The 27,725-nt window shown below is 40.7% G+C and overlaps 1 protein-coding gene and 1 pseudogene across 4 annotated transcripts in view; both read right to left on the bottom strand.

Moving 5' to 3' along the window:
- The window catches only part of NMD3 (NMD3 ribosome export adaptor), a 101,338-nt gene that overhangs the window by 15,110 nt on the left and 58,503 nt on the right, over positions 1-27,725 (bottom strand). Inside the window, exons 1-10 of one of the 3 annotated variants that reach the window (XM_081086781.1) lie at positions 14,002-14,112; positions 13,376-13,436; positions 11,844-11,978; positions 9,506-9,602; positions 7,785-7,865; positions 4,804-4,932; positions 4,451-4,541; positions 3,214-3,292; positions 2,435-2,531; positions 368-485 (exon numbers count right to left, since the gene is read on the bottom strand). In XM_081086781.1, coding sequence (XP_080942907.1) covers positions 368-485; positions 2,435-2,531; positions 3,214-3,292; positions 4,451-4,541; positions 4,804-4,932; positions 7,785-7,865; positions 9,506-9,602; positions 11,844-11,978; positions 13,376-13,419 — 871 coding nt within the window. In that variant the 5' untranslated portion in view covers positions 13,420-13,436; positions 14,002-14,112. Of the gene's footprint in view, positions 1-367; positions 486-2,434; positions 2,532-3,213; positions 3,293-4,450; positions 4,542-4,803; positions 4,933-7,784; positions 7,866-9,505; positions 9,603-11,843; positions 11,979-13,375; positions 13,470-14,001; positions 14,113-27,725 lie in introns of those variants that run through there. The other 2 variants (XM_081086783.1, XM_081086782.1) reach the window with 2 other exon arrangements.
- Positions 18,754-21,480, bottom strand: LOC308515989 (ubiquitin carboxyl-terminal hydrolase 39-like; annotated as a pseudogene). Its single transcript has 2 exons — positions 21,218-21,480; positions 18,754-20,179 (listed from the first exon to the last, which is right to left on the bottom strand). The product of its transcript is annotated as a ubiquitin carboxyl-terminal hydrolase 39-like (transcript).

Here is a 27,725-nt window from a genome sequence, read left to right as displayed (position 1 = left end):
ATGCAGGAGACAGCCAATCAATGATTCTCTCTCATCATTGATGTTTCTCTCTCTCTCTCTCTCTCTCTCTCTCTCTTTCTCCCCCCTTCCTCTCTAAAATCAATAAAAATATATTTTTTTAAAATTAAAAAATAAAATAAATAGCATAACACTAGTACATTTTTAAAGGTTCGCAGAATTATTTCTTCAAGTAAAAAATACAAGGTAACTTATCAAAAGCTTTAAAAATTAGTGTTTTGTAAGAAACAATAGTAAAAATGTTAACTAGTTTTTCAGAATATTATTGAAAAATTTGATAAAATTAACAATATAAATTATTACTGCTTGCCAGATAGAATTGTCAAGGAAAACAGTTCTGGAAACTTACCTTGTAGGGTATTGGGATCTATGAGATGGATGGCACTGGTTACGCGAATACACACACAAATCTGGTTCATATTTCCCAGGCTTTGCGCCAGTTTTGGAGACAGACAAACAACATTATCCTAGGCATAAGAACTAACATTTAGAGTGAAGCTAATCCTAAGTAACAGTCTCAAAAAACACTCATCAATGCATACCTGATCCAAGTGCATTTGCTCAAACTAAAACATTAAATTTTTAATTCTGTGTGTCAACAAAGGGCCTAAAAAGGGAATTTTTAGAGAAGCAGAAAATAAGCTATTACCTTCTTAAAATGTGGATATTTTTCTTAATAAAAATGCTTTAATTTTTTTTCAGGACATATTCATCAAGCTATTAAATTTATTTCATGTTTATTGAAGTGTGAATGCTTATCACTCTATGTTAACATTGTACACTTTAAGCAAAGTATTAAGCACCAGAAGGAGAGTGATTTTCTAAATCTAACTGTGACTTCTTTCAATCTCCATAAAAAACAAATTTCAGGGGAGCCACATGTTTCTCTCTCATGGCTACATTAATAATATGCCCCAAACAGTAAACCTCTGTGTGTACATTGAAAAATAATACCAGTAATGGGGGTATCTATTTATAAACTGTATTAAAATATAAAAGAATATGGGTTATATTTTAAGCTGCATCTATTCACAATCATAGGTTTTTCCACTAAAAGGACATCTGTGCATCTTTAACAGTACCTATTCCAGTCCTTCCTTTTTAACTTAGAGTCTCCAAAGATGAATGAAAATACTACTTTACATGGTGTATGCATCCAGTTATCTGTATGAATCACTCAAAGTACTTTATACACAAGGCCTTAAATATGCCCTAACACCTAGATTTATATTTCCCAGGCTCTGCACCAGTAAAATGTTCAGTTTTAAATCAGGGTTTGCAAAATATGCCCCTCAGGCCAAATTTGGCCCACAGCTCACCTTTATAAATAAACTTTTGCTGGAACACATCCTCAGCCATTCATTTACCTATTATCTATGGCTATCTTATGCAACAACGAGAGTTGAATAGTTGCAAAGGAGGCTACGTGGCCTAAAAGTTGAAAATATTTACTATCTGGCCCATTACAGAAAAACTTTGCTAACCCTATTTTAAGTCATCATTTCATCCCTGAAATTGCATTACATTATAAATTAGCGATAACAGCTTTAAAGCTTGAAAGTCACAGACCTAGGTACAAATAAATCCTGGCTTCATCATTTTACAGTTATGTAACTTTGGTCAAGTCATCTAATCCCCAGAAGATTCAATTTCCTCATCTTCAAAATGCTAGTATAATTTACCCTGGTTATTATGAAACATAAAGAGGTGAAATATACTCAAGTACTTACATATTAACTTATACAGAATGCTCAGAATAAATTATGGCACTTATTATTATTAGGGATTTAAATATCAACATATAAGATCCTATATTGCAGAGACCTCTAGAGACATAATCCTTAACACACAGCCTTCTATACACTAGATCCTCAATAACTATTTGTTGAATTTTAATCCACTTATGTTTTTAGAAGCAAGTTTTTACCTTAGTACAATTAAATGAAATGATAACCTACACATTTTAAGTGTTATTCATATTATGTTTTTAAATCACAAAAATGATTCTATGGTCTCATTTCTACAATACTGCTTATTTTCATCATGCTAAAATCCAATCTGAACATATTCCAAAGTAGTTCACTGATATTTATTTTAATGTCAATCCCTGTATTCAAAGTTTCATAGAACTGTCATGTGTCCCAAAGGATCACAAATTTTAAGGAATAAGGACATTAAAAAACTGAGACAGGCCTTTTAATTAGTACACTAAAAGAAAGGGTATGCCAATTTTAAGTGTAATTACTTTTTAACATCTTTTTCACATGGCTTAGTGTGTTAGAAATCATTTATGAAGGAAGTTATTCTAAATTTTTAACCAACCCCAGAAGGAAACCAAAAGCTAATCATTACATATACACCAATTAATTACTTGTACTCTTTTATAGACTCGGATTAATTAAATAAGAAAAAGTACCTTGCATATTGGAACGATTTCCATAGAAAAAGTGCTTTTGTAATTGTATGTGTTACTATGGATATCTTGAGAGATCAGTCTCTGTGAGGCTTTGTATCTATTAAGAGAAAAAATTAATAGTAATGAAAAGACAAATGTCTCACTTATAAGGTCTCGAAATATCAATTTTCGTCAAATCCAACCATCACTGTCAAAAGTCCGAAACAGCTTTCTGATGTCAGCTATGGAGAAGCCTAATTTCATCCACTTACATTTCAAACCTTCATCAATATGACCGCACCCTAACTATTTTCAACTTTATCTACTAAAAACCTACAAACATGTCTTAGGTTCAGACCATTCTAATCCATATGCAGTATCTAATAGAAGGTACACTAATACCCATAAGTCTTTGTTCACACTAATCTCACTTTTCAATATAAACTCTACCTTTGAAAATGTCCCATTTTAGGAGTCCTTCCTCCTCCAGGAAGCTTCTCCCCAAAGCTCCCTACCTCTTCCTTCTGTTCTCTTATTTAAAGATATTCAATCAATCGTCTGGCACTACAGTGCTTACCACAGGGTGAAGTCTACATCCCCAAAGTGATTCTTATGTGCTCTTAGGGTAATACTTCCCTTAAAGTGACTAAAACAAATAAATGTTCACTAACTGTGTAAGCATTCCTGCTACAATTTTAAATATTTTAGCATAAGAGAGGTTGTTTCAGTCTGAAGCATGGATATGACCTATATCCACTTCCCACTCGTTGGATTTAATCACATTTAGGTTCAGAACATACCTACAGGGAACTGTACATTGAAGAAATTCTACCATCTTCTGAGCATGCTGCTTTGAAGAATAATAGAAATCCAGTCCATCTTTAAAAAAAAACCAAAACATGAAAATAATTCTGCAAAATAAGATTTTCCTCTACTAACATGACTATATAACAAATCCTTTAAGAAAAGCTATTTCTAAACCTGCACTTTAGAGACTAGAATAACAATGTACATGTCCACCAACAGCAAGCACTGTTAGCAAGAAATTTAAGAGTGTGCTAAAGAATATTTATATTTTATTAATTAAAGAAATATTCATCCATAATCTAGTTGTATAACTATGCTACATCAACAGCAAGTGATAAGAATATGCTCTAAAGAGCCATTATAAAATTATACAAAAAATTTTAAATTCCATCTTTAAGAAATCTAATTATATCATTTATTTATCACTATTTATTATTACTAAGTGTAGTCTTCTGATTTAATATACTTACACTAATAAAAGAGAAACATGCAAATTGGCATCATTCCGCTATGCCCACCAGCCAATCGGATGAGTATGCAAATTAAACCAACAAAGACGGCTAATTTGTATATGCAGGCACGGAGCAAAGACTGAAGGCTCCGGCCGGACTGAAGACTGATGACTGAAGAGGCTTGGCTTCTCCGCTGCAGCAGCAGCGGAGAAGCCTAGCCTCGCTGTGGCCAGACCAAAGGCCTGGGTCCCCGGTGCCGGAGGAAAACCGGTGCCAGCAGCCAGAGGAAGGAAGGCCTACTGTGCGAATCTCCGTGCAACGGGCTTCTAGTCCATAATAAATGCCACTAGGCATACGAAAAACAACAGAATAACTTAGAGGTCTCAAAAATAACTTTCTTCCCATCAAAAACTGATCTCTGCTTAAAACAAATTTCCAATGACATTTTCTATCATAGCACTTGACAATCTATTAATGTAGTTACTGGTTTGCTCATCTGCTAGCTACTTAGTATACATTTAAATTAAAACAGAAAAAAAATTAAAATTCAGTTCCTCTGTTGCACTAGGCACATTTCAAGTATCCAATAGTCACATATGGCTACTGGCTACATACTGGACAGTCCAGATAAAGAACTAAGATTTTTTTTTTTTCTTCCTAACAGAAAGTTCTTTTTAACAGTACTATTTTAGATATTACCAGTAAAAATAAAAGAGTCCTTAGGTTAGCTGAAATAAAATTCTGACATCATTTCAAACGATTTTACATTTTAACTCACCATGAATTTCTTTGATACGAAGTGTATTCTGATGCATTCCATATTTCAAAATTAACTGTTCCAGATAGTAGAAAGTTTTTTTGTGCAAAGTCTAAACATAAATGCATTATTAAATTAATAGATGAAATGCAAAAAAAAGAGCTATATATAGATATAGCACACTGATTTTAAAACTAAAATAATTTTTAAAGATTATCTAAAATGCAATAGTGATATATTTCTAAAGGTGATGCTCCAGGGACTAGCCCTGGTGCATAAAGGATTTGGAAAAAAGGGGAAAAGGAGGTTTTACTAGCTCTTTGTAACTGACGAAGATATACAAACTGGAGGATTCACTCATCATCTTTCATTACCTTTTGCCTAACTTGAACCACAGCCTTCCAGAAATCCTTAGCTTCTACTCTATGGCAATCTCCACACATCTGAGGCAGAACAACATAATCCACCACAAATACTTGCTGAAGGATAGCACCATTCATCACCTGATTTAAAAAAAAAACAAAAACAATCATACTCCTTCATCCTTTCCTTTTGTTTAATAACAAATCATTTTCTTAAAAGAGGGCACTTTTAATATGTAACTCAAAATTTTTTCCCATTAATGCTTTGAGAATATCAACAATCACTTTAAGTCATACAAATAAGTTATACTATTTCAAGAAAGATATACAGGTTTAATTTGTAGTATTTATTACTATATTAACATTTCAAATTTACCACTGTCAGTTGAAATGGTTGAGAATTTTTTTTACAGAATTTTATATCTATACTAGAGGCCCAGTGCATGAAATTAGTGCACTGGCAGGGTCCCTAGCAGCTGCCAGCTGCTGGCAGGGTACGCCCTCCCTTTCCCCAGCCAACCCCACCCCCTGATCAAACTTCCAGAGGAACTCCCGGTCGAGGGGACAATTTGCATACTACGCTTTTATTATATAGGACAGCCTATATAATAAAAAGCTAATAAGCAAATCACCCGAACAGCAGAACGACCAGTCGCTATGATGCGCACTGACCACCAGGGGACAGATGCTCAATGCAGGAGCTGCCCCCGAGTGGTCAGTGTGTTCCCACAGAGCCGGGCTCACAGCTGGCGAGGGCAGCGGCAGTGGTGGGAGCCTCTCCCGCCTCCGCGGCAGCACTAAGGACATCCCCCAAGGGCTCCTGGGCTGCAAGAGGGTGCAGGCTGGGCTGAGGGATCCCCCAGAGTACACAAATTTCATGCACCAGGCCTCTAGTATTTGCATATCTACTTATATAAAAACCCTGGGTGTAACATCACGGCCAGAACCGTGACCAACCAGAAAGAAGTCAGTCCTGCAGGGGTTGTCTTGGAAACACAACTGCACCCTCCCCCCGAGCTGTTTCCCGGAGCTGTTCCCTGTAAGGGTGGGGTCTGAGGCAGGAACCCGCCCTCGGAGCGTGGAGGCATATCTTTATAAAGTGTGCCGCACCACCACGGCCAAGGGTGAACCTGAGTGGGGGCAGCTGAAAGGCTTAGAAAAGACAGACAAGAGAATGAAATCTGGATCTCGGTGGGACACTGCTTCTCTGAGAGATAGCGACCATGCCCACAGCCATGTCTTTATTTTATAGCAGATGCCACGAGGCAAAGTAAGGGCATGACCAAGATGTTTACAACATTCTCCTGGGTTTCAATCCTACTCAACTACATGCACCTGAACTCTATCAAGCCTACATCACTCAGGCACGTGGGGCCACGTGTTCGGACCATAGGTTCAAGCTTACAACTACAGCTGTTGGCTATAATTGTGCTGGGAGGGCCCTGCCCTCCAAGCTGGGACTTGCATGTGGCAATGAGAGGACTGTGCCCTCTCATCAGTCCAAGGCTTGAACCTGTCCAAAACACTGTAGCGGCTCCCCACAATAAAGTTTTAATACATTATATTAGAGGTTGTGGTGGTACTGTTTTACCCACACCGTCTACAGGAATTGCTGCAAATTTACTTCTCGATGGAAGAAACTTTCATTCCCAATATAAATGACCAATTCAAGCACTCTGAAAGTGTTTCACTCTTAATGTGTTATAAAGGGAGATATTAGAATAAGTTTAATCAATTTATCAGTCACTGTTTGCATCACTGTTGTTTTTATATCATGTTTTCGTTGTTTTCATATGTTTTTGTTGTTTTCATATCATGTTTTTGTCGTTTTTATATCATGCCTCTGTTGTTGTTATATCCTTTTGTTACTGTTTATTTATTAATAAATTTATATATTATTTTTCATATGCATTTTACTAATTTCCTTTCATTTCTCACACTTCTATTATAGAGAAAGGGCAAATGGCAATATTAAAATATCCCCGCTAATTAATTCCCTTTTTAAAAAATATATGTATTTTATTGTTTTTTTACAGAGAGGAAGGGAGAAGGATAGAGAGTTAGAAACATCGATGAGAGAGAAACATCGATCAGTTGCCTCCTGCACACTCCCCACTGGAGATGTGCCTGCAATCAAGGTACATGCCCTTGACTGGAATCAAACCCGGGATCCTTGAGTCTGCAGGCTGACGCTCTATCCACTGAGCCAAACCGGTTTCAGCTTCAATCTTTTTCCTAATAAAAATAACTTTGAGCCCAGCCAGATGGCTGAGCATCAACCTATGAGCCAGGAGGTCACAGTTCAATTTCTGGTCAGGGCATATGCCTAGGTTGCCGACTTGGTCCCCAGTGTGGGGGTGAGTACAGGAGGCTGCCGAACAATAGTTCTCTCATCACTGATGTTTCTTTCTCCCTCTCCATTCCTCTCTGAAATCAATAAAAATATATTTTAAAAATAAAATAATAAATAAATAAATAACTTTGAAAAGATTATCTTATGGGTCCAAGTTGGGGTATTAAGCAAACCAAATAAATTGAGCAGTTAACACAAAAATAAGATTATCTTAGCCCATTAATCATAAGCAATGGTTGCTATTATTAGTGACCCAATCCTCTATGCCAGTGGTTCTCAACCTTCTGGCCCTTTAAATACAGTTCCTCATGTTGTGACCCCCAACCATAAAATTATTTTCGTTGCTACTTCATAACTGTAATGTTGCTACTGTTATGAATCGTTATGTAAATATCTGATATGCAGGATGGTCTTAGGCAACCCCTGTGAAAGGGTCATTCGACCGCCAAAGGGGTCGCGCGCGACCCACAGGCTGAGAACTGCTGCTCTGATTCAAATGATTCAAAAGAAAACAAAAGTTTAAATTAAGAGTGTATTCATGTCCTTTTAAGCTGTTCAAGTCATAAAGTAACTTACCAATAGCCCCTTCATTTTGACTACCTATATTTTAACCATGCTGAGAAAATTATGCACAGCTTACCTCTTTCTGAACAGTTAGTTTAACTTTAAGTCTTTTAGAATGGGGCTCAGTCCAAACAAAGCCTGCATCTACAAGCCGAACCTTCAATAAAACACAAACAGAACAAAACATAAATTACCATGAGGAGAAAAATATGAAAGAACAGTTCATTAACAAATAAATTTCATAAGATGTTAAAGAAATCTGTAATCAGCATCACTACCCAACCTAACCAGTAAAAAATAAAAATTTATCGTGAAAGGAATGGCAACAAAAACAGCAAATAAAAGGACAATCTGCCCTAGCCAGTGTGCTTAGTGGTTAGAGTGTCAGCCCTCACACTGAAGGGTCACAGGTTCAATTCCCAGTCAAGGGAACATACCTTGACTGTAGGCTCAGTTCCCGGCACCAATCAGGGCACATGCAGGAGGCAATCAATCAATGTGTCTCTCTCACATGGATGTTTCTCTCTGTGTCTCTCCCCCTCCTATCCACTCTCTCTAAAAATTAATGGAAAATCATCCTTAGGTGAAGATTAACAAAAAATAAATAAATAAAATAAAGAATGAACATTCATTAGAGGGCTTTTCATGCACTGAACACCGAATCCACAATGATAATACACTGCTAAATAAGCAGGATCAGCAGAGACCAAGAACAGTTTGCTATGTGAGAAACTGAACGTAGACCAATATTGCTAAAATGGGTATTTTAAAGAAGGAGGTGAGAGAACGAGAGGCAGTTTCAATAATTTGGAAGTTGTAGGTGAGCTGAACTGAGAGATGCTGAAAATAACAGAAAAAGATCCAAGAGCTATTCAGTAGATAAAATCTATAGGATTTAATTACTAGATATGAAAAGGAAAAAAAGAGCATTCTAGAATGATGCTCAAGTATCCAGCTTGGGCATCTAGATAAAGCTATTTTTCTGACACAAAAAATCAGATTTAATAGGGAGAAGATGCTACATTTGGTTTCAGACATTTGAGTTTAAGAGGATTTATCTATGAGATGTTCAAGTGAAGCTGTTCAGTAGATAAGACATTTAGTCTGGAGCTCTATGGAGAAATCTGAGCTCTAGACAACATATTTGGGAGATATCGGTGGCAGGTGATAATTTAATCAAGTCCTGGCTGGTGAGAGCTAGATTAGCTAGTATAGCTGCAGCAATACAGAATATATTGAGGTTTTACTGTACACAAAAAACTGACTCCAAAAATAAAGGAGACAAATCAGAAAATAGAAAATAAATTTTAAAAAACCTATTAACAAACCCTCAGTAAAATTCAAGAACAGAATGCATCAAGACTGAAGCTTAAAAATATTACTACTGGGGGGGGGAAATCAATACAAAGACAGGAAGATAAAGTAAAGAAAACTGCCAAGAACACAGGGGAAAAAAGACAAAACAGTACAACATAAAGATTTAAAGGAATAAAAAAGGAAAAAGACAAAGTTTAGCAATGGTTTTATACAAATATTTCCCAAGAAATTAATTGCATGTAAGAGGTTCTCCATAAATAATGAATGACAAATTTGATTGTATATTAAGTCTTTCAAAGCAGGCAGATTTTCACTTTCATAAAAAGAATATATGTAACTTTAAAAATGAAACATTTGTAGAAGGGTGCTTACCAACAGTATCATTTAATAGTTACTTTTGAAAAACCTACTTACACAAGGATTTTCCAAAAATGAGATATTAAAAAGGTATTATTACAAAAAGGTAGCTATTTGACCTACCTTACTCAGAGGGGCTTTGATTTTTTTCAAACACAAAGCAAGAAGTTCCCTGGATTCTAATGCACATTGTATCCAAGTTCCTGGTGGCTGGAAATATCTGAGAGAGAAGATAATATACTGAAACCCAGCCTTTCTCAAGGAAAAACAAAAAATTTCCATCAATATGCAGATATAATACTGATTATTAACCAGATATAATAACCCAGGGCTGATCTGAAGCACTTATCCCAAATATACTTTAATAGTTCTAGAAAACTTCCAATTAGAAGGGTAGCTTTAGTTAAAAAGGTAAAATTCTGGGTATTTGCAAAAGATAATCTAAAATAATCTATTAAAGAGGTCTTATTCTTCAAACACCAGTAAGAGTTCCAGTGAGGATGACAAAATGATGAAAAGTTCCATGAATCTCAAAATGGCATTAAAATGATTTGTGCCCTAACCGGTTTGGCTCAGCGGATAGAGCGTTGGCCTGCAGACTGAAGGGTCCCAGGTTCGATTCCGGTCAAGAACATGTACCTTGGTTGCAGGCACATTCCCAGTAGGGAGTGTACAGGAGGCAGCTGATCAATGTTTCTCTCTCGTCGATGTTTCTAACTCTCTATCCCTCTCCCTTCCTCTCTGTAAAAAATCAATAAAATATATATTAAATAAATAAATAAATAAATAAATAAAATGATTTGCAATGTACTTGTATAATGTCAGGGAACTGCTTATTTCTCACACTAAAAAGATAAATTAGTACCACATACTATGTACCAATATAGTTCAGACTATCATCTATTTCAAGTCCCTTTCCAAATTTTAACTGTAAAACTCAAGTTTTAAAATCTTTCATAAAACCTAAGTTAAAATTAAAATCCCTTATGCATGTGCTTTAAGTTTTTTAGCCCAGCCTACTCGGGACTTACAACCATGCCCAGCACATATTAAGTGCTCAATAAATGCTCATTAAATTAATGTGCTATGCAAATACTTTTTTTGCTACACTTTTAAAGATTCATTCAAAAATGTTATACAGGTCCCTTTGTTGTAAGCATGTTTTCAGTTAGAAAGGGCTTCATATATCTATATATATAAAAGCCTAAGCGACCGGTCAACTGTTCGCTATGACACGCACTGACAACCAGGGGGTAGACGCTCCGACCGGTAGGTTAGCTTGCTGCTGGGGTCCGGCTGAAAGCTAACCTGATCGTGCACCGGTAGGGTCCCTCAGCCTGGCCTGTGCCCTCTCGCAATCTGGGACCCCTCGGGGGATTTCGGAGAGCCACAGGCCAGCCCTGGGGACCTCACCGCCACCAGTGCTCATGCACCGGGCCTCTAGTCATCTAATAAAGCTCCTTCATTCTGATGAAGAAATTAAGGCTAAGAGTGATTCATTGGCCAAGAGTTTCAAAAAGCTAGTTTGTGAGAAACCCAAGGCAACTAGGTATCCTGATTCTTTGTCCAGTGCTTTTTTCATTCCACCATTCTTTTAAGAATAGCAAATATTTATCATACATTTAGCCTCACACTTGCAAAGCTTGCAAACTGTAAACCCGGAGACAGCACAAACTTTCATGTATTTATATATGTACACATTTTAAGTATTTTGCTTGGGAGATACATTTTTCAAATTCTCAAAGATTTGTAACCCCTCCCCTCCAAAAAAGTTAAGAACTACTATAATCCTAATCCATTTGGGAAATCAAAGGCATATAATTTTTACGAACAATCTCATTGGGCAGGTTTGTGTTACTCAATGGCCTACTAGATAGATATACGTGGTTTATGGCAACAACTAAAGTGAATAAGAAGGAATATGAACATTAATTTTCAGGTGTTCAGCCTTCAAATCCAGTTTCTTTTCAGACCATTCCAGATATGATTTACTGAGCTTTTTCCTCCATCAACTAGTCATTTTAGATACACGGGAACATTTATAGATGTAATTTTTAAAACACACTGCTAAGTTACTAAAAATATAAGGTGCTTTTTTAGCTTCTAGTGACTAAGAGGGGGAAAAACTACCATGATAATAATAGTATGTCCTTAAACTGTTCACACCCTTACAAACATCAACTCGTTATATATTAACTGTATACATCAAACCCACTAATCTCTGAACATAAAAATAACAAATTTATATACCTTTACACATCTTTACCAGATTAGCAGGGAAAACTAAGAAGTACACTATAAAATTGCAAATTCTAAAATCTTTGGCAACACTGACATAAATAAAAATTAATTCTCAATTACATGTACTCTATTCATGTACCTTGGTAATCCTAGCACATCCTGGTTGCTCTCCTATATATAAATCTCAACCCTAAGTAGGATGAATGGTATCGCACCATACCTTTGGCATTGTTTGCAGAAAGATACAGAGACCTGTTTCGGGATGCCTTGGCTGATGTCTACTTTACTTCGCAGACAGGCCACACAAATATTGGCTGGATTTGGACTAATTACAACACCACATTCGCAGCACAAGCTTAAATAAAGAAAGCATAAAGTTTACAAATGAGATTTCACAAATGCACTGGTTACGTTTTGAAAACTATCAAACAAATAAACAAAAGCCTTCAAGTTAGGCCCATAATATTTCTGCCCTAAAAGCATCAAATAAGAAAAAAAAAGCCATCTTCAAAGAGGCAATAAACGTTGGCCTGCGGACTGAAAGGTCCCAGGTTTGATTCTGGTCAACGGCATGTACCTTGGTTGCGGGCACATCCCCAGTAGGAGGTGTGCAGGAGGCAGCTGATCAGCTGATAGTTTCTAACTATCTCTCTCCCTTCCTCTCTGTAAAAAATCAATAAAAAAATATATATATATATATATATATACACACACACACACACACACACACACACACACACACACAGAGGCAATAAAGAACAACCTGGAATACTGAGGTTAAAAAAAAAAAAAATCAAGGATGGACAAAATTCCAAAAAGCCTCAAAATATATCCAAAGGGTATAGAGTCTGAATTATGTCTAACGTCCTCGGATAGCATTATAGTCCAAAGACATTTTTTTTAAAGCTTTGGCATAGCACAGGGACTGCCGAAATGTAAACATTTACCCAGAGCAGAAAATTTTTACAGGCTGCAAAGAGCAGCAAGTCTAGTGAGTCCATGTAACTGATGAGAGTGTCAGGGTCCTGGTTGCACTGGGAGCAGAACATGTTTAAGAATCACTGATGACGCCCTAAACGGTTTGGCTCAGTGGATAGAGCGTCAGCCTGCGGACTGAAGGGTCCCAGGTTCGATTCCCGTCAAGGACATGTACCTCGGTTGCAGGCACATCTCCAGTGAGGAGTGTGCAGGAGGCAGCTGATCGATGTTTCTCTCTCATCGATGTTTCTAACTCTCTCTCTCTCTCCCTTCCTCTCTGTAAAAAATCAATAAAATATATTTAAAAAAAAAAAAAAAGAATCACTGACAATGTCCCAAAGAAATGTCCTGTAACCTGTGATGCCATGTTTGCAGGCACACGTGACTACTGAGCACTTGAAATGTAGCTCAGCACGACTGAGGAGCTGAATGTTTGCTTTTATTAACTTTATTTCATCTTCATTACTTTAAATTTAAATAGCCACCTGTGGCTAATGGCTCGGTATTGGACAGTGCCCATCTAGAAGAACGTAGGATAACTATATACATTAACACTCTTTAAGCAAATATTTGCAATAACTTTCCAAGTAAAAATCAATTCTATTTCCTCAGGAAATAAGGATTTTCTTTTTTTTTTTTTTTTCCACTTAAGACAAAGAACTGCCCCCTCAAAAAAAACAAAACAAAACAAAACCCAGCGTTTCTCACAGTAAGTTTCAGACTCACGTTAACATCGTTACATTTAAGGGGATGGAGGAACGGGGCGCGACTCACATGTGTCCGGGGGTGCGCTCGGCGGAGTCCGCCAGGTACTCCATGGCGCCTGTGCCCGATCCTAAAAAGAAAGAGCACATCGTGGCACCTGTCACTGGTCATGCACTTCTTCACACACACCGTCCTCCTGCCTCTCTGATAAGGCAGCCAAGCCCGTAAAGCAGCAAGAAAAGCCAATCCTACTTGGTTACTCTGAAAGCACTTCTTTAATATGAAAACCAAGGAATTCCGGAGTCGCCCGTCTGCGAGACCCTCTCGGGCCCCTCAACGCGGCCGCGGACCCGACATGTCACCTGGGCGCCCACGCCGGCGGCCCGGGCCGCTCCGGGCACCCCCCACCCCCTGCCCCGCCTCGGACCCCAGCCGCAGGAGCCCCCGGACGGCGTCACTGCGCCGCGGGCCACCCTCCCGGACCCGCAGGAATCCCCGGGCGGTGTCACTGCGCCGCGGGCCACCCACGCCCCCGGACCCCGCACCCCGCATCCGCCGCTGAGACCTCGGATGAAGACCCGCAGCGAACACGCGGCGCGCACGCGGCCAGAGGCCGGCCGAGCCCGGGGGGTGCGCCCCACTCTCGCCCCGGAGACCGCGCCACAAAAGCCTGGGACTCGGCTCCCAGAACCTACTTAGTTCCTCCGGGCAGGACCCAAACGTCTCAAAAGCCGCAACAGAACTACGACCCGCCGCCCACCCCAACGGCCACCGCGAACCGCCCGGTACACGGAAGATCTCGCGACAGAAGGACCCAATTCTCGCGGCCGAGAGTTGGGAGTTAAAGGGCTGGTGTGGGCGGAGAAAGGGGCGGGCACAGGCGAGCAGCGGGGCGGGGCGAGGGGCGGGGCGAGGGGCGGGGCGAGGGGCGGGGCGAGGGGCGGGGCGAGGGGCGGGGCGAGGGGCGGGGCGAGGGGCGGGGCGAGGGGCGGGGCAGCTGCGAGGATCCTGGAGGAAAGGCGGGGTTGCACCATCCAAAGCTGCTTGAGACTTAGCCCTACTTTCCAACTCTCCTGTTGGGGTATCTTCCTTACCGATTTTCTCGGGCCCCAGTTAACTCCAACCCAACCTCGCCCACTTTTCAGATATCCGGATTGGGAGCTTGCTTCTTGGTGAAATAATTATATAAAAGCTATCTGTAAACAGTGTCACATTACACAAAGAAATTAAGCTCCATGGAGGAGTGCCTTTGTTTATTGTGTTCACCACCATAAGCCTAATGCCTGCCTCATCCTAAGTGCTCAAATGGATATTTGTTGAACAGATGAAAGGAACAATGTAAGGCATAATTATTTGAGAAGTCTATGCTGTTTTTAGGCCACTGTAATTATGAGAATACACCTCCTAATAGTGCACTTAATGTTTCCTTATAACTTTATTCCTTGAGCATAGAGCAGAACAGACCATGTCTATCCACTCTTTCCCATGACAGAGTTTCAAATATTTGAAGAGCACATTCATATTTTTTCCCAAGTGTTCTCACCCAAATTTCAAGGGAAAAGCAAGATCATCTTACAGCAGATAATCAAAGAAGTTCTCTCGTCATTTCTTGCCCAGGGTACTTAAGAAGTCTCCAATTCATTATTTTTTTTTTTCCAGACTCCAATCCATCCTTCTAAAATGCAAATCTGATTTTGTCACACTTCCCTGCTGTTAGTCCTCCAGTGGTCTCTGATCACCTCCTGAATTATTTCCAATTTTCTGCGTAGAAAGACCTTTTAGGATCTGACCCTGACAAATCCTGTCACATTTCTAAGCACACAGCCCACAAGAAGCTCCCCAGAAGAAGCCTGGGACACTCCACCTTAAAGATTAAGCTCGAGCATCCTATGTTCGTTTCCTATTGCTGCCATAACAAATATCACAAATTTTGTGGCTTAAAACAACACAACTTTATTATCTTACAGTTCTGGAGACTATAGATCTAAAAATAGATGCTCCTCCTCCTTTACATATGGTTGTATAACATCTTGATAGGTGGAATATGCCTCTATAGCAGTGCTGGCAACATTAAATTGGATAATACAGGTTCTTTTCTGCATGTTCCATGGGCTCAAACTACCGGAGAGCAGTTTGAGCCCTTCATTATTCACTGAACCTAACAAAATGCCTGGCACAAAACACACCCTCAGTGTATCTTGGCAAATAAACTATCCATTTGATAAAAACTCACAAGAGACAGTGTTCTTCTTATTTATTTTTTTTCATTCACATTGTCATTTCCCTTAAGTCAAATACCGCTAGAAAGACTACTAGTTAGACAGATTGTGTTTATTATTCATTTAAGTAAGTGCAAACAGACCATGAGTAATCCTGGAGTGTTTTAGTAAGAGGCTGGTAGGAAAAAAATTATCATAGGTTTGGCAGGGTGACTTAGAGAAAGTCTAAGAAAGCAAGAATTTGCTGTAGATTAGATGTAGTCAGAAAGCAGGGACAATTCTATTATTGGAAATCTCAATAAATCTTGTGAATAGGAAGAGAGGCAAAAGAATAAAGCTGCAATTGGTAAAGAAGTAGCAGTCACTCCTTTTGGCCAAAAGAGGGAGTAAGTGTCTGGAATTGTGTGAGTAGCACAGAGAGCTGGTATTTACTTATGCTCAGACAAAATTATGCAGTGGCTTTGCTTTGTCTTGTTTTATCATGGTCTCGGAGTAACCTTGTCTGAGGTTGGAACTCTATGACATTTTTTATGCCCAACAGGAGAGGAACGTGGTCTACCTGTGAGTTCAGGCCAGCCTCTGAATGTCCAAGGCAGCTCTTTTTTTCTTTCTCAACATACTCAATACCCTACCTGATGTGGCACCAAGAGCCACAGTGCCAGGTTTGTTAGGCACTGGATGTACAACAGGGAACAACACAGACTTGGTCCCTGCCCTCATGGAGCTTACATTTTACAGGTGAGGCTGATATTCCAAAAGACTGGGTACTTTGCTGAGAGTTCTGCAGCAAGTGAGTGCAGGACCAGGAGCTGAACTATAGTTTGTCTATCTCTGTACCTGGCACCGCCCGCGTCCCCGCCACCCACACCTGGTTCCCCATTTGTCATTGGGTGATTGAAGGCTGTTGGCTGGGGGGAGGGACTGAGAGGTTGGCCGTTCCGCCCGCTCGCTGGCCCCGTCCCCACCATGGGTTGTCCTCAGTGTGTGGGGCGGGTGGTAAGGTGGGGGCCTTGGCCTGTCACCACCCAAGATACTAGTCTGGTTCCCTATTCGCCATCGGACGATCGGAGCCTGACGGCCAGGGAAAGGGACTGAGAGGTGGTCAGTGCACCTCATAGTGACTGGTTGAGTGGTCGTTCTGCTGTTAGGGTCAATTTGCATATTACCCTTTTGTTATATAGGACTAGAGGCCTGGTACACGAAATTCGTGCAAGGGGGGTGGGGGTGTCCCTCAGCCCAGCCTGCACCCTCTCCAATCTGGGATCCCTAAGGGGATGTCCGACTGCCAGTTTAGGCCTGATCCCTGTGGGGGCGACCATCTTGTGCGATGGTGTGATGGTCAATTTGCATATTACCTCTTTATTATATAGGATAGAGGCTTGGTGCACAGGTGGGGACCAGCCAGCCCTGCCTTGATGGGGGCCCCGGATATGGGTAGGGGTCCCCGCTGGGGGGCGGGGCCGGCGAGGGTGAGGGGCTGCAGTCGTTCTGGTCTCTGGTCATTCTGGTCATCCTGCCATTTCGGTCACTGGGCTTTTATTAAATAGGATTCTTGAAATGACAAAATTAAAGAGCTGGAGAATGGATTAATGGTTGCCACAAATGAAGAAAGAGGCAAAGGGCAGGAAAGAATTCAGTGTAGCTATACAAAAGCAACATGAAGGATCCTAGTGATGATGGAAATGTTCTGTATTTTGACTGTATCCATGTCAATATCCCAGTTGTGGTCTTGTATTATTGCTGTACAAGATGTTGTCTTTGGCGGGGAACAGGTTAAAGCATTCAGGAATCTCTCTGTTTTGTTTCTTACAATGGTATGTGAATCTACAATTATCAAAAACTTTTTAAAAGTTTGATTTTTTCAGATGCAGGGTAAAGTTTCCTGTTTAAGGAAAGCAACTCCCTGGTTTTATCTTTTGTAATTTTTTTCACAAGGCTTTAACACTTTGATCTTCATCCTTGGTTGGCTGGTTAACCCCATCCACATTACACTTCTCCCCAGTCTCCTTGGCAGCAGGTTAAAATGGGAAGTATATTTCCAGGAAAACTTTAGCTTTCTGAACAAAAGGGCACAGACTAGGTGGGTATGCCATTTTGCTCTCACTCTTTGCTCCTTTGCCTTTTGCCTGCTTTCTGTCTGGAATGCAAATGTGATACATGGAGGAACAGCAGCCACCTCCTGACTATAGGCAGCAAGCAATAAAGGCAAATGCCATTGTGATGATGTCACAGAGAGCTGGAAAGAGCCGTCCACTTCAGAGTTCTACCTATTTAAGGAGAAAAAAGCCACTTTATTGGTTTAAGCCACTATTGGCCAGGTTTTCTATTAGTTGTAACACATTTCTAATGGACTCCTCACTCACAGGAGATTCTCGGCAAGGCTGATAAATGTTGCCTATCAATAAAACTATCTATTGTAAGGATGAAAAGCATGATAACTACTTAGTATTCTTTGTGTGTTTCAGGAACCAAATTTCTGTCTTTTCCTTTCCTCTTTCTCTACAGTATTTTGTGTCTCATTCCCCTCAGCTTGGCCTGAATGTGTATTACAATCAGTCTCTCGCTCTCCTAATTGAATTGGGCTTTTGTTGTGGCCAGCTCAGAATTTTTTAAAGGTCTTCCTAAACCATTCCAGCCCTGGGCAGTCGCTCCCTTTTTCGACCTCACAGTACTTAGTGTCTGCACCTCCGAATTGCAATTCATCATGCACTGCCCTGTGACATTTCTCTTACAGCTGTCACAGAATAATCGATGTGTAGTGCTGGAGGGGACATTAAAGATCATCTTCTCCAGCCACCTCAATGCATGTGAATTGTAACTTAACTCCTGGATTTTTCTTATCTCTTCATGGGTTTACAGTTTATCATCCCAACTAGATTTTAAGGTCTTAGAGCAGTGGTTCTCTTCCTAATGCCGCGACCCTTTAATACAGTTCCTCACGTTGTGGTGACCCCCAACCATAAAATTATTTTCGTTGCTACTTCATAAATGTAATATTGCTACTGTTATGAATCATAATGTAAACATCTGATATGCAGGATGTATTTTCATTGTTACAAATTGAACATAATTAAAGCATAGTGATTAATCACAAAAACAATATGTTATTATATATGTGTTTTCCGATGGTCTTAGGCGACCCCTGTGAAAGGGTCATTCAACCCTCAAAGGGGTTTATTTACATAGTCAACAAAGCCCCTGGAAGCAAAGCCCTGGCTGGCTTCTCCTCTAAGCCCCCTGCTGGTTGGTCTCATCATCGCGCCTCTTCCAAGTCTGAATGTATGCCTCCAACAGTGTGACCATCTGGGGAAGAATGTCGGTTACCGGGAGGTCTTGTAATTCATACCATTTGCCTGTCCCGTGATGAAGCACGTGGATCCAGTAGGAGCCCTCGGAGGGCTTGCCGTCGTGCACAATGTTGGCGATCAGGTCATAGGTGGTGTTCCTGTGTGCGGCCTGCACTTCCTCAGACAGGTACTCTCTCAGATCCACATTCGTAATAGGGAAGTTGACAATAGTTGGGTTCTTCTCCACAAAGAAATTGTTCTTAGTGAATCTCTTAATACAAAAGATTAGACACGGAGGCAGCTTGGTGAGCTGGAAGCGCTTCAGAAAGTTCTTCTTGTGAGTCTTATATTCCTTCTCAGTGATGCTGTTGAACTTGGCCAGGAGGTTGAAGAGCGGCACCTGGGGGATGATAAGCTGCTCCTTCTTGTCCTTGTAGAGGGGTGCGGAGGGAAGGTCCAGAGCGAGGTACATAAAGATGGACTCCACCATCGTCTCCTGGTCCTCATCATTATGAAGCAGCTGTCCTTTTTCTTCTGCTGGCAGATCAGGATGAGGAAGTTTTTTAGTGAAGATCCTCATGGACCCCTGGAACACATCAGTCAGTCACAATAGTTTTCTTTTTCTTCTTTGTGCCGCCCAGAGCTGAGTGCAGAGCATTCAGAAACCAGGACAAAAAGTCTACTCCATCCCCTTGCTTGGTGATCTGGAACGTCTTCTTGCTGCAAAGGACAATAGCCTGAAGCATCTCGTGGGGAGAGACGTGTGCCTTGAAATTTCGAGGGTTCCAGAGCTTTCTCATCAGCTCTCCAAAATGATGGGCCAACAAGAACATGATATCCCCTGGAGGACGCTTGATGTTCTTATAATTGTCTACTTCCAGGAAGTAGTTCCGAAGAGGAGGAACATTAGACAGGGCCTGAAGGACAGCGTTGGCATAGTCGTGAGCCTTTATATTATTCAGGCCCACAGTACCTGGCAGGTAAGTGGTACCATCATAAGCCTGGAACAATTTGGCTTGCTTGTCCAAGTTTGCAATCTGCTGCTTTGTGAACGTGGGCTTCAACACATACGTGATATCCTCCAGGGAGGAATCGATGATCTCATAGTTGTCTGGAAGGCAGTAAAACTTGAGGGTGTGGAGGTTGAGGAAGACATGGTGGCTAAACAGGACACTGTGGATGTAGGCATGAGACTTCAAACCCCGGCCCTGAAAGTACTTGCCCCACACCAGACAGGCATATGCATTGATATGCGAGAGGGAGATGGAACACAGTTTCTCAAAGTCTAAGTCCAGCACACTCCTGTTAATGGTATCCAGGTATGGGCAGTGGCGGCTCCTCCGGTCCTCAGAATCCACTCGGCCATTCTTTGAGTGTGATTCCATTTTGTTGGGGTCCAACCCCAGCAGGTCCAGGGGTCCCCAAAGGTGTGGACAGAGTTGGCAAAGAAGGAATGACACGGAGACAGCGTTCAGTTGATCAGCAGCCTAGCCAGGTTCTCTAGCCAGGTTCTAGCCAGGATCTCCAGCCAGGTTCTGTCTTCTGTTGTCTTGTTACATCTGTATTTATACCATTTGATTTTAATCCTATCAATTTCTATTCCAAAGGTTAGGGCGTTTCTTATCTCTATTCCAGGGAGTAAAGATTATGTAGCTTAAGTGTGATTGTTTGTAGTTAAAGTGATTAACTACCTGCCTGGCACTTAGTTAAGGGGTTTTATTCCCTCCCTAACTTCAGGGAAAAATCCCTACCTGGGGAAACAACCTTTCCCGGAGAGGTGACCTTGGTTAAAACACATAGCGCCAAGGAGGGGAGCAAACATATTAAGACCAATATGCCATATACGCCAGGTCCCTTGAAACATTTGCTGTGCAGATGTTACTTCCCCGCAGCGACTGTGTCAAGCAGCAAGGATGGACCGGCTTCCGGCAAATTCCCCCCTTTTTATTTTTTAAATGATAGCGCATGTAAATCAGCGGCCACCTCTCGGATTGGGTTGTTTAAGACTCAGAAGAAGACTGACAAGTAATGATAGCGAGCATAGCTATAAACATAGTGGATGGAGTGCACAAGGAGCCTTGTTCCTGTAGAAGGTTGCTGGCCTCTTCAGTCAAGGGATTTCAGCTGTCCTCAAGTCAGTGGTTTGGTTGTCCTTGTTGATCTGGCTAGAGGGCGGCATCATTGGCGAGGGCTTCCCGAAGCGTCAGCGAGTTGAAGGGCTGCATCAAAGGGTCCATCAGGGCCGCTTGATGGTGGTGTCGGTGTCCCGGGAGGAGTCACCTGTGCCCTCTGGTTCGGCAGGGGAATCCTGTTCCAGGGGCTCCCAAAGGTGTGGACGGGGTCGGCGAAGACTATCCACCCTCTTCCTACGGTGGAGTCCTATCCGACCGGAGAGTGGGGCTTACCTCGCATCGCACCTCCCGCTCAGGCTCGGAGTCTTCGTCTGCCTCGCGCTCCCGCTTCACCGCAAGGCGGGCATCCAGGGGCCAGGGCCTCGCGCTTCACGCGCACCAGGCTGCCGCGGGCGATCGGCACCTTGGGCTCCCGGGCTCCCGGGCTCCCGCTCCCGATCTCGCTCCCGCTTGACGCGACCGGAGCTGGCCCGAGACTCGGACTGGCGCTTCCCGCGGGTGGAACCACGAGACTCCCGCTTGGACCGGCCTGACATCGCCACTACCGGCAAAGTCGCCCTGCCCGGGGGCGCGGACTCCCTCTAGCAGATTTTTTAATTTGAAGTTTGAAGCCTTTCAGTGGCATTACCTTTTTTGCAGAACCTCCTTAATGCTCAATTGGTGATTTAAATGCAAGTGTAATTTTCTTTTAGTGCTATTGCTATTGTTTAGGTAACAAGAAAAATATTAGGTAACCAGCTTTGAAGAGTTCAATCGTATAGCTGTCATTCGTCTCCAGTATAAACCACATTTGATTTTTGACATTTATAGATAGTCTCTTCATTTTTTAAAAAAATATATTTTATTGATTTTTTACAGAGAGGAAGGGAAAGGGATAGTTAGAAACATCGTTGAGAGAGAAACATCGATCAGCTGCCGCCTGCACACTCCCTACTGGGGATGTGCCGGCAACCAAGGTACATGCCCTTGACCAGAATCGAACCTGGGACCTTTGAGTCTGCAGGCCGACGCTCTATCCACTGAGCCAAACCGGTTAGGGCGATAGTCTCTTCATTTTTAAAAATTTTACATTTCTGTGTTTTAAAAAGAGCTTGGTCATAACTGTAGATGCATGCTTTTAATTAATGTACATGTTACTTTTGGGAACATAACATTTTGAATCTATACTGCTTAAATCTATGAACTCAAAATACTGCAGTGAATATCAATTTTTTTTTAAAAAAAAAAAGCCCTAGCTGGTTTGGCTCAGTGGATAGAGTGTCAACCTGAGGAGTGAAGAGTTCTGGGTTCTATTCCAGTCAAGGGCACATGCCAGGGTTGTGGGCTCGACCCTCAGTAGGGGACGTGCCAGAGACAGCCAATCAATGATTCTCTCTCATCATTGATGTTTCTATCTCTCTCCCTCTCTCTTCCTCTCTGAAATCAATAAAAATATTTTTATAAATAAAAATAAATAAAGTAAAAATATATCATAAGCTGCCCTAGCTGGCTTTGCTCAGTGGGTAGAGCATCAACCTGTAGACTGAAGGGTCCCAGGTTTGGTTCCTGTCAGAGTACATGCCCAGGTTGTGGGCTCCATCCCCAGTAGGGAGTGTGCAAGAGGCAGACAATCAATGATTCTCTCTCATCAATGATGTTATTATCTCTCTTTCTCTCTCCCTTTCTCTCAGAAATCAATAAAGATATATTTAAATATATATGTATATTTATCATAAGCTATGATAATTGGTTGCACATGCCTAAAATTTTAACAAAAAATAAAAAAAAACTTAAGTAAATAAATATATCTAATAAGCTCCTGTGTGTCATGATTATCCAGGCTTCTAGTCATGCAAATGATCATGCCCTAAGCATAAGCCTTGAAGGGAAGGACTATACCTTGTATACCTTTGTTTCCATCAGGTCTCATACAGGAGAGTCTAATAAACAGTTGAAAGATGAATGAATGGTTGGATGGATGGATGGATGGATGGATGGATGAATATGTTTCCTTTAAGGTGACTCATACATCTTTGAGTTTCTCTAGATTGTTAGTACAAGGTTTTGCTTAAAATAGAGAATATTTAGTGATTGTATGAGTGTTCAAAAGAGGAAAGGGAAACGTCTCATTTCTTACCGGGCTACACTATTGTTCTAGATATCATGGAATATGCCCACTTGTCGCTATCAATTATTGACTGTCAAGGGCTCCAGCAAACTAGAAGTCCCCTATGCACCAACCATTCCACCCCTGACCCTTGCCTTTTCTTTGAACCTATAACAATTTTCTAAAGAATTTTTTAAAGGATAGGATGATGTATTCCTTTGATAATGAGGAGGGGAAAAAATTAAGAAATCTAACTTGTATGGGTTCTGTTCATATTTTCTCTTCTCCCACTTCATTTATAAAGGAGCTTGTAATATCAGGGAGGTTTCAAACTGGGGCGCCATACCAAATCCAATTTATGGAACTTTTTGACAGCCTAACATTGGTTTTTAAAAAATGTAATTAATTGCTCTACTACATTATATTCTTAGTGACAAGCGAGAAAAAACTGACTCTGGCTAATTGAACAGAAAAGAATTTGTGAACATGCTCTTGGTCGGCCCCAGAATCCCAATGAGGGTGGAGGACCAGACTCAGGGCCATGCAGCCAGGAACATGACTCAAACCCACACAGCAGGACCAACTCACCCCATCAAGACCACACTGTCACAGGATACATGCTACACCTACACCTCAGACAAGGCTTCTGCTGGCACCAAACTCCCTGTTTCCTGGGAACTCCAGTATGTGGCCACCACAGGGCTTCCCACAGTCCCTGCTTCTTTGCATCACTAGCTGAGAAGTTCAGGGCAGGGTCCTGCAATCAACAGAGCCCAGATCATGGGAGTGGATGCAGGAGATTGGGCAGTCACTAGAGATGGGGGGAGAGTTGAGCCACTGCCTGCTACTGCCTTGTTCCCTTCCTTGCTAATTTTCAAATACCTCCCTCCTGCTCCCCCACCTTTGCCCCTTCTGAGTTTAGAACCCCTAAACAAGCTTAGTAATTTGCACATTCATTGACAAAATTAACACAGTTGGAAGCACTGAGTTAAGAAGTCTAATAGCTGCCTGTTCTTGGTAAATATTTATTAGGCCATTTTTAGACAGTGGTAATGCATTCAATTAATATTTATGAATGCAAAATAGAAAGCCCTAAATGGTCTAATACAGCCCTAAATGGTCTAATGGTTATGATTGCACTCTTCCAGTAATCCTTTCAAATTCAGAATTAGAATCTAAATAGAGTCTGTGAGTGCCTTGAGAAACCAATTAAAATCTTAATCCCTCTATGGAGTGATTCTTTGCCTGCATTATGTGCTGGCTCACTGTTTCCTAGTCCATCAACGGCACTGCCAACTATGGCCCTTCTCCAATAACCTTTAATCCATCTAACAGAGTGAGCAATTGAACAGCTCAGTGAAAATTTACTTGAGTTCAACACATTCTTGGATGCACTCATTAATTTTCTCAAAAAGCTTCCAAGAGGGTAAGTGGTAGCCCAGAATATGATATTTATTCATGAGTAGTCACAGCCTTAATTTCACATACAAGGAAATCTCTATTCCAAAGGTTAGGGTGTTTCTTATCTCCATTCCAGGGAGTAAAGATTATGTAGCTTAAGCATGATTGTTTGTAGTTAAAGTGATTAATTACCCGCCTGGCACTTAGCTAAGAGGTTTTATTCCCTCCCTAACTTCAGAGGAAAATCCCTACCTGGGGAAACAACCTTTCTCAGAGACCTTGGTTAAAACATATAGTGCCAAGAAGGTGAGCAAACATATTAAGAACAGTATGCCATATATGCCAGGTCCCTTGAAACAGCAAGGATGGACTGGCTCCCGGCAGAAGATCTAGTTCCTATGACTGAACATGCACAGAAAAAAGCTCCAGAAGTTAAGGAAGCATATTCAAGATTAAACTGGCAGCGAAAGAACATGCAACTCACAGCTGGATCTAAATTAAGAGAAATGGAATCAACTTGGGTATCCCTGGTCAGTAAGAATTATGAGATTGAAAGGACTATTGTACAATTAGAAAATGAAGTCATTCAAATAGAGCAGCAACTCAGAGAGGACAACAAAGAAAACATCCGACAAGCCTTCTGAAAAGCCATTAATTCGGTGGGTCGGAAGGAAGGCAGGTTGGGCTTACACAGAAGATCAGGCACTGCTCTGTGCAGGTCAGCAGCATCTTACGGAAAACATCACTTGTGTTTAGAAACCATAAAAAGTGGACCGTGATCTTCTATTTGTACATTAGAAAAATAAAAAGTTTCAACTTGGAAAAAATATTTACTTGTATAAGAAGGAATATATTTACTTATCAATACAGAGTGTTCGACTTTTTATCACAAGGGAAAACAAGAGACTTTGTGATCATGACAATTTGGTTTTTCCTATTTACAGGATAATGCGCCTTAGAAATAATTAAATAACATTCATTCAAGAAGAACATATGAATGGAAATATAATTTCTCATATAATGGAATTAACTTCCTAACTCTGTTACTGATTTTGTTGCTTAGAAAGAAAGCAAAAGCCCCACACTGTAACTGCTTAAGCGGTTCTCAACCTGTGGGGTCACGACTCCTTTGGGGGTCAAACGACCCTTTCACAGGGGTTGCCTAAATACATCGATATTTACATTACGATTCATAACAGTAGCAAAATTACAGTTATGAAGTAGCAACGAAAATAATTTTATAGTTGGGGGTCACCACAACCTGAGGAACTGTATTAAGGGGTCGAGGCATTAGGAAGGTTGAGAACCACTGGCTTATGTGGAGCATTTTATAAAACCATGGATAGATTTTTCTCCTTTCAGCTTGATTGTAGAAAGGACCTAAACTTCCACTAGAGGGCGTCTTTACCCCATTTGGTCTTTTATAAAAATAGCCATCTTTTGCTTAATGCTGTTATATTACCTTTCAACTATACTTGACCCTAAGGAGCGAGTTGTGAATGATCCTGATATTAAAAGAGTTCTTAGAAATGCACACACAATCTTTTTCATTAAAAGTTTCAGTATTAATAACTGTTACTCTTATGAAATTATCTTTGGAACTAATTGTCATTCTCTCTTATCCCCTCTCTTGCACAAAAATTAACCTTTTAATGTGGGAAGCATGAATGTAACCAACACTGAAATAATTAGTACATAATTTATTATGTACTCTATGAAATAGACTTTCTAAGTATTATTTCAATAGAGAAAAATCACAAAGGAAAAGGTGGATACATCTGACTCAATATAAAAATTAAATACGTGAATCTAAGTTAAAAGTATAAACAAAATTGAAATGCAACTAACAAACTAGAAAAATAAGAGTCACAAATATGAAAATGGTTTAAAAGCATTAATATATATAAACATGCAGATATATAAAACACTAAGCTCTTGATACAAGTAGACATAATATAAACATATTGTTTAATAAGAACAGTTAAAAAATTAATAAACCTATTAAAAATCTAGGAAACACAAAAAGATACAATATGCTTTATAATCTATTAAGTTGCAAAGATAATAGGTATTAATGAGGGTGGAGAGAAGCATAACTTCATGCACTGCAGCTGTAAGAAAGTGCTGACCTGTAGCCCTGGTCAGGTGGCTCACTTGGTTAGAGCATTGTCCCATACACCTAAAGGTTGTCGTTTTGATTCCTGGTCAGGACACATATCCAGGGCGCATTTTCAATCCTTGGTTGGGACGCAGTTTCTCTCTCTTCCTCTCCTTTCTTTTCCTTTCTCTCTAAAATCCATAAGAACATATCCTTAGGTGAGGATTCAAAAAAAAGTGCTGACTTATAAGTGTGAAAAGAATGCTTGAATTGAAAAAAAAAAAAATCTTAATTTTTCAGCCAAAACAGTATTGATTGGTGCAGGCAAAATTTATCAATAAATGCTAAATCTAGAGGAAAAAAAATGATGAATAGCAGAGTATTTGCATGGACTCATGATGCCTTCCCACCGGGAGTTTAATTGCTTGCTATGACGTGTGCTAACCACCAGGGGGTGGTGTGGAATGAAGGAAGGCCCAGACTGGCAGCTGGCAGCCGGGGAAGGGAGGCCCTGGCCGGCAGCCAGAAGGCCCTGATTGGCAGCCAGGCCTAGAGACTCTACCCATGCACAAATTTTGTGCACTGGGCCTCTAGTTACTAGATAAAAATGTGTTCTGTTTTATGTTTAAAATATTGATTTCTTAATTTTGGGTTGGAAAAGTGGGGGGCGTCTTATACACGGAAAAATACAGTAATCTCCAAGGAGTTTCACAGGAGCTGAGTTGGTATATTCCTCCATCTCACTGAACCAGTCTCTTAGTCCCAATAATAGGTGAGTTCAGTTAAATAGTTGTGTCTATTTCAGGAGCCAGTGTAGGAGAGGAAAAATATTTTCCTCTACCCTTCTAGGTTCTTGGCTGACAGCCACCCTGCTCATAATAAAAGACAGATCAACAGGAGAAAAACAAATTTATTTATGTATGTACATATGGGAACCCCACAAAGATATGAGATTCAAGGAAGTGACCAAAGCAGGAAGCTTCACACATTTTAGACAAAGAAACAATACATTTGTGGAAAATTAACAAGACAAGGGGTTTAAGCTTAGGGTAATATAATGGTGAAAAAGTGATAAGATTTATCTTTTTTTAAAAAAATATATATATTTTATTGATTCTTCACAGAGAGGAAGGGAGAGGGATAGAGAGTTGGAAACATCGATGAGAGAGAAACATCGATCAGCTGCCTCCTGCACA

Source organism: Myotis nattereri (assembly GCF_964212035.1).
Source record: "Myotis nattereri genome assembly, chromosome: 3".
NCBI lineage: Eukaryota > Metazoa > Chordata > Mammalia > Chiroptera > Vespertilionidae > Myotis > Myotis nattereri.
This window is presented reverse-complemented; position numbering and strand designations above follow the sequence as displayed.